Source organism: Balaenoptera ricei, chromosome 10 (assembly GCF_028023285.1).
Source record: "Balaenoptera ricei isolate mBalRic1 chromosome 10, mBalRic1.hap2, whole genome shotgun sequence".
In the NCBI taxonomy this organism is placed as follows: Eukaryota; Metazoa; Chordata; class Mammalia; order Artiodactyla; family Balaenopteridae; genus Balaenoptera; species Balaenoptera ricei.
In genome coordinates, this window is record NC_082648.1 from 77,287,301 (window position 1) to 77,295,029 (window position 7,729).

The 7,729-nt window shown below is 44.2% G+C and overlaps 1 protein-coding gene across 1 annotated transcript; it reads right to left on the bottom strand.

Moving 5' to 3' along the window:
- Nucleotides 1-2,196: 2,196 nt before the first annotated feature.
- CCER1 (coiled-coil glutamate rich protein 1) lies at nt 2,197-3,375 on the bottom strand. Its single transcript, XM_059934729.1, has one exon. The coding sequence runs from the start codon at nt 3,373-3,375 to the stop codon at nt 2,197-2,199; it is 1,179 nt and encodes a 392-aa protein (XP_059790712.1).
- Between the last annotated feature and the right edge of the window lie 4,354 nt (nt 3,376-7,729).

Below are 7,729 nucleotides of genomic sequence, written 5' to 3' on the forward strand. Positions count from 1 at the left end.
CTCCTTCAGGACGCTGTTGTCCTTCTGTCCTCAGCTCCTCAAAGGCACCAGGCTCCTCCCAGCTCTCAGCGGCCTTTAGCCTCAAGGCTCCCTCTGCCCACAGTAAACATCCCCAGCTTCACTCTTGGGTTCCCTTGTCATATATCCTTTCATAATAGTGTGTTTCCTTTAGAATTCTTGCAATGACTAATTTGTCTAACTTCATTTAGTGTCTGTCCTTTCAACTAAACTACAAGCAGCATGAGAGTGGGGATTTTGCTTACTCACCACTGTATCCTTATCACTATTCACTGTGCTTGGCCCCTAGTAGTTCCATAATTATTTGTTAAATAATGGTTCCTGAACGAAACCCTTGAGGCACTGCTCATATTTGCATCCCTTCCAATGACTACTGGGTAATGTCTTGCGTATGTGGAGGCAGTTAGAGTGTGCTGAATTTTGTAATGTAAAAGTGGAATCTTTTATAAGAATAGCTTGAGGATTGTCCTGATATGACTGTGAAGAAATTCAGTCTTGAATGAAAGTGTTTCTTTAATGAGAACTTAGTGATTGAGGATCATGGGTAAAGTATTTTGGGACTATGGCTTGTAAGGCTTTATTGATCAATATCAGCAGCAGGATTCTTGGTTTCCCCCTGTGCATTAGAAATGCATAATGGGTGGTCAGTTTTATACTACTTTTATAGGTCACTCAAAAATTGCATCTTGTAGAAAATAGTGATTTCTTAAGAGTATAATAAATGTTTGGTTATTCACTGCTGTAGTTTGGAGGGTTTGGTGTGATTTTAAAAATCCCACAATGTTTGTGTGAGTTTTTCTTCTTATGTTCATCCTGTTGGCCACTTAAGTATTGCTGAATAAGAGGTCTGATATTTAAAAAATAAGAAGTGAGAAGCAGTTTCATTCAACACTTTAATTATTTTATTATTTATTTTTTAACAGTTTAAGCTTATCACCCGTGAAAGCTGCAATAAAATCAGCATCCAGGCAAGATATCATTCTAGAGTTTTCTCTTCACTAAATACTAAATTATGGTTCAAACTATACTTAGAAGTATAGTTTGTCAAAAGATGTAATTTTTGAGAAGTGGGGCTCAAATTTTTCATCTAAGGATATTCTGGAAATATGCTATGGCTGGAACCTTTATTAAGTTATGAGTATTAAGGGTCCAAGAAGAATGGTATTACTTCCTAAAAGTGTTTGAATAAAAGCTGTTTTTTTGAGTGATGAATTCTCCGTAGGTAATTGTTTAGACATTAGAAACTAGCTCACGTAGGCTTGCGCTTAAACATATTGGTTTTACTCTCCTTTATAAGGAAGACAACTGGGAAAGAAATTTTAAAAAAAGATATTCCACCCCCAAAAGGCCAATCATCTTTAAAAAAAAAAAATCCATTCTGCAAAAACTATTTTTATTATTCCTGTGAACTTATGACAAGGAATATATCCAGGAAGAAGGCTTCAAAATCTAAGCTATGTTCCACTGTTTGCAGTTTCCTTGGATTTTAACTAGGTGTGCAAGTTGACTTCTGACCATGGGGAATCCTCTCCATTCGTGGATTTATGGATTGTTGAGGCCATGGCAGATAACCAGCTCCACAGAAGCAACTTCACGTTCTTCTGAGGAAGATCCATAGCACTGTGGAACAAGGAATATAAATGAGCAATGCCACAAGAGACTGCAAATGGGGTTACCAAGATACAACCCTCAAAAATGAACTCTGAAGGTGGAAAAACTACAAGAAAAAAATATTAAAATAGGCGTTTTAAAAAGGTTTCAGCTATCATGTTAAGAGCACTGATGGACATTCAATAGACACGGCACATGCTTCTTAGGCATGGAATGTATAAATCTGTTATAAAAAGAAACATTTTCAGCATTGCCAGAATTTAAAAACAAAAACCAAAAACCTCAAGCATCTAGCGGGGAAAACACCAAATGAAACTATTCAAACTGTAGTAATGAATATTTGGCCTTTAATCGTTTCCAGTTAAATTATATTTGAAAGCTCCCCCTCCCTCACTCATAGTCATACACAAACACACCAATTTTTAAACGTTTTATAATGGCCAAAGAAGGGGTTTACATAGATATGTTTATTAATGGAACTCTTTTTTTAATTAGTTTTTAATAAGTTGCTAATTCATTTTAGCCTCACATCAGTTCCATCTCATTCCTCAGTCCCTTTCCTGACGTCTAACAGTTAATGTCCTGTACCATGAGGAGAGCTTCCTGGGGCACTTTGGGAATTATCTGTTTTGGGTTTAAACTAGTACAGTTTATAAAGTTCTCTCTCTCTTCTTCCGCCCCCACGAGGATCGATAAAGGCATTTCCAGAGGCAAACGATTCTCTTCCTCCCTCCGCTCATCCTCCTGCAGCCCCTCCTCTTCCTCTTGCAGCCCCTCCTCTTCCTCCTCCTCCCCCTCCTCCGCAGAGTCAGACTCTTCGACCTCCTCTTCACCCTTGGCCTCAGCCTCTGCATCCTCCTCCTCGCTCTCCAACCCCTTGCCATCACACTCCTCCTCGTCACAGCCTTCCTCCTCATCGTCATCGTTTTTCTCCTCTTCCTCTACCAGCTGTGGGTTTGGAGACTGGTTTTCCCCATCCGGGTCAGGACTGAAGGCTAGAGAAGGATTCTGCCCAAAGCTGTACAAAGTTTCCCGCAGCTCCGCGTCTTCCTCGCCACCGCTGGGGGGCGCATCGTTTCCGAAGGAGCCGGCCGGGGACGCGGTGCCGCCCGCCTGGGCCTGCTGCGCGCGCAGCGCCTCCTGCTGCCGCATATCCTCGTAGATCTGGTTCATGATGAACTGGGTGGTGTTCCGCGGCGCCCGCAGGCCGGGTACCCGCCACCTGGACAGGTTGACCGGCCGCAGCAGCGTGCTCAGATCCTCTGAAGGGCTCCTCTGGAAGGAGCGGCGAGGGTCGCGGCGCAGGCCGCGGCCCCGGCGGCCCCAGTGCTTCTTCCTGCCCGGGGGCCTCGCCCAGCCGGGGTTCCAGGGCCCGCGCCAGCAGGAGCAGCAGCAAAGGCAGAATGGGTGCAGGCCGTACACCTGGATCACTTGCGCCCGGCCGGGGGGCTTCCGGAATCCCTCCGGAGGTGGGTGCCAGGGTCCTCCCCAGCGCCCCCAATTAGAATACACGGCCCAAGAGGGACGTCTGGGTGGCTGGAACCAACGTCCTGAGCCGTGCTGTTGCTTCGGCTGTTTCCTCGGGGGCTCATACTCGGCCTTGGGACCATAGCGATGCCACCACCTGTAAACCGGAGCGCCCCTGCGCCTTCGATGGCAGGAAGACCAGGTGCTTAATGGGGCAGAGGACGCCCCCCCGCGGCCCAGGTTAGGAGGATCCTCTTTGCTATCGAGGGGCTGGGTCATGATTCAGGGAGCTCCGAGAGATCTAAACGGAAGCGTCCTAGAAGCTGCCGTCAAGTTTGGCCAGATCTGATGGTCTGAAGAGCCTCGTGTCTCTCTCTCTCTGCGCAGCACCACGTGCCTGCCGCTGGGATCACGCCTTTCTCTCCAAAAGGACCCCTCTTCTCTGCTCGCTCGATCGTTCTTCCACGTAATCTCTGGCCCTTGGCACCCGGGTTGTCTCGTCCAGGTGAGTTTGGGTGGGACTGGGGCTGGGTAAGGATGGTGGGGGAGGAAGCTGCTGGTGGGCGACGCGCAGTGAGACCCGCTCCCGGGTCCCACACACCCCCGCCTCACTGGAGGCTCGGGCTGGGGACGGGAGAGGCAGGGGTTGCGCGTTACCTTGCTGCTCCCTCTCAACCCAGGTGCTTCACCGTCACCGTCCTAGCTAGACTGAGGCAGGGTGGGCAACGGCAGCCTTTAAATACCGGCCAGGGGCCCCGCGCGCCCACCGCATCCTTGGTTGCCCCGGGAGACAGCCAATTGGGCTTGAGGTCGTTCTCCCTGGGCGTGGAGTTGGGGTTACGCCCAGAACGAGGTTGCCCATGAACATTCGCAGGGGGCTTGTGACGCAGTTCTTGAGGGAGGTGGCGAGGGGCGGGAGGCTGGGTTTGTGCTGCCCACGTTAGGAAACGGTTGAGGCAGCTTATTTGAACCCTTAAACCACCTGGAGGTGCGAGGTTGTAGAAGATGGACCTTCGGCTGAACCCAGAGGCGGGGGTTGGGGAAGAATTTGTGTATCGAAAAACAATATCCTACACCTTTGGGGTGGCCCAGGGGTTAAAGAGAAAAGCCCTTGGAGTCAGAAAACTGGGCCCCACTCCTTACCTTGTGGTCTGTGCCCACTCTTCTAAATCCTAGGAGCTCTGTGTCAACGTACCTGAAACAAGACGGCAAACGTTTATTGCGTGTGCTTACTGCGCACAGGTGGGCTCATGGCACATAATCCTCACACCTACTCAGGGAGGTAGGCATTGTTACCACATCTCATAGATTAGGAAACGAAATTAAGCTACCTAAGGCAGTGGGACTGATGAATTTCAGGGCTAGTGTTTAAAGCTGAGCCTGTTTGACCTCAGAGTCCAAATTGTCAATGAGATTACTATACTACACGGCCCAAGCACCTTAAATAGCACTCTGGTGATGAGTACAAGGAATCTGTATGGACAAGCAGTTTACTAATTGTAACATATGCAAAACATATGTCCGTTGATTAAACATTACCAGGATGTATACCGTGGGTTTGTACCTAAGAATGCTAGTATGCCAATTACATTTTTCCTTTTGTTAACCAGACAGTGTGGTACCTTGGGAGCCTTTATAGTATTAAGGTTAAGAATATGGGCTTTGATTTAAATAGACAAAAGCCTACCCTGAATGATACTATATGGTGGGTACAAGTCATTATACGTTTATCCAAATCTGTAGAATGTACAACATCAAGAGTGACCCCTAATGTAAACTATGGACTTTTGGTGATAATGATGTGTCAATGTAGGTTCGTTATTAACAAAGGTACCACTCTGGTGGAGGATGTTTATAATGGAGGAGGCTCTGTATGAGTCGGGGGAGAGAGTGTATGAGGAATCTCTGTACCTTCTTCTCAGTTTTGCTGTGAATCTAAAACTGCTCTAAAAAACAAGGTCTATTTAAAAGTAGAGGTGTTTCAACTTCAACTCACCAGTTAACCTCTGGAAGCCTTCAGTTCCTTACCCATACCATGAGTACAGTTAGAGTGCCTGCTCCAAAGAGTTATGTTAAGGATTAAGTAAGGTATTGATTAAAGCACTTAGCACAGGTACGCTGTGAGCACTCAGTAACTGTGAACTATCATCATTATCATATTTACATGCTTTAGGACTTGTAAAGAAATTGATACAGTATACGTAAAGATAACTCACCCTGTGCCTGATGCAAAAATAGACATCCCCATCCTTGTGTCCTTTTCTTGTCCTACTTTTGAGAGACATCAAGAAAGTGCTACCAGCCTTGATCCTACAGAAGACCACTGAGTATGTCTCCCTATCACCTTCCTGTGTTGAGTGGAATTGTGCAAAAATGGAACACTGCCCACTGGGAACCTGAGTCCATACAAGCTTCCATTGAATGATAGAGAAGCAAAATTAGGGGAAGCCCTGATGCTTGCAAAGGTCATTTATGCCTTCCTGCTTGAAAATTGAGAACAGTACATGGATTCTTGGTTCAGCCCTCCACCCTTTGCTGTGGGACCTATAGATTCCACAGGCATTATTCAAGTTCATTTGCTCTGTGGTTTGCTGAGGAGACAAGCCTGCTTGACTCAAAGTGCAGAATGCTGACATTTTTAGCCTCCAATGTCTCTTTTTGGATGGAGACTCACACACTTGGCCTCAGCCTCTGATCTGCTTAACTTGAAACGGAATGGTGATAATCCCGATTTATTTTTCTAAGAATATACTTGGTATATGATACTGAGTTTGAATTAAGAGCTTTAGAAATTGGTCATGTTGCTTAGTGGAATTCCCATCAATTTCTTCTTTTTTTAAAAAAAGATTGACTCACAGGTAATTAAAGACATCATTTTTTTGAACAGTTGATGTGAACTTTATACCAATAATACTGGCTTTATACACTGTTTTCATGGTGAGATATATATCTTTCATATTCATCCTCCCTATTAAAAAACATTAATGCAGGATTGTCTTGTGCTACTCTTTCTTAAGAGAAGCAGCAAATTACAATTTATGATTATTGGTTTTTTCAATAGATTGACATTATAATACAGATTGTTCATGTACTGGTAAATCACCCAAGAAAATTAGCACCAGAACATGTTAAACACCACCGTCAGAAATGCAACTAAGAAATTTTAAAGACTTTTAAAATTGACCCATACTCTTTAAATACTGCAAAATGAATTATTTTGATTCAACATTAAAATATAACACACCGTGTTTTTATATATTGTATTCATTTATATTGCTACATAAAAAGTTCCCACAAACTTAGTTACTTAAAACAACATACATTTGTTATCTCAGAGTTTCCAAGGATCCTGGAACAGCTTAGTTGTGTCCTCTGCTCAGGGTCTTACCAGGGCTGTGGTCAAAGCATTTGGCCGTTTGGGTTCTCATCCTGCAGCTCAATTCGGGAAAATCTGCTCCCAAGATTATTCATGTTCTTGGCAGATTTGTTTCCTTGTGGCTGTATAGCTGAGGGCCACACCCTTCAGCTGTGTGTTGGCTGAAGGAAGCCTTCAGGTTTCGAGGCAACCTGCAGGTCCTCGAGGACAGCAGTGGTTCTAGCGGCTGCCCACAGTTCCCTTCCATGGGCTTCCTCAACATGACTGCTCACCCCATCAAGCCAGCCGAGAGCATCTTCTTAGTGCTTCCTAGCACAATGAATACACACACACACACACACACACACACACACACACACACACACACGTGTGTATCATAATCATGGAGCTTGACTTTTGTGACATCCATCACCTTTGCCATATCCTATTGGTTAGAAGCAAGGCCCAGGTCCTACCAGCACTCAAGGAGAGAGGGTTACACAAAGGCATGAACACCAAGAGGCAGGAAATCATTGGGGATCAACTTAGAGTCTGTTTGCCACATGTTTCAAGTCAATGCAGTAAAATATGTCCTTCATATTAACTAGTTACGACTTTATTTGGGAGATTTTAATGATATTGTTGCATTTTGAAATTCTGCTAAGTGCCATGTGACAGCATTGGTTTTGCTATGCTTTATGTTATTCAGAGCATTATGTTGTTAAGTTGAAAACACTGCAATCTTGGTGTTGATTTTTGTGCATTTGGGTGACTTGAAAAGAATGAATCCTAACACTTGATGGCAGTAGTAACTCATTCAAAATTCAGTCAGTGAAAGTCCTTATTTGAAAGAAACTATGTGAAGTTAGACCCTTTATAAATATATTTGATCACGAATACCTTATTTAAATTACTCCAGGTTGCCAATATTAATTATTATTTATTCTATGTACTAGTACTATGTGTAGGTATTATTTGCTATCGTCCTTTGAAAATATTACTAACCCTATAATAACTCAGGGTTTTCAGAGGATTAACACAACACATTTTAGGCCTGTCATCTGAAAAACCTGTGTATTCAGTAAGAATTACTTAGGAATTTTATTTTATTTTATTTTTTTTATTTTTTTTTAATTAATTTATTTATTTATTTTTATTTTTGGCTGTGTTGGATCTTCGTTTCCGTGCGAGGGCTTTCTCCAGTTGCGGCAAGCGGGGGGCCTCTCACGTTGCTGAGCACAGGCTCCAGACGCGCAGGCTCAGTAATTGTGGCTCACG

What these genes read in the sequence shown, in the direction of transcription:
- CCER1 (XM_059934729.1), bottom strand. Translation starts at nt 3,375, where the DNA reads ATGACCCAGCCCCTCGATAGCAAAGAGGATCCTCCTAACCTGGGCCGC.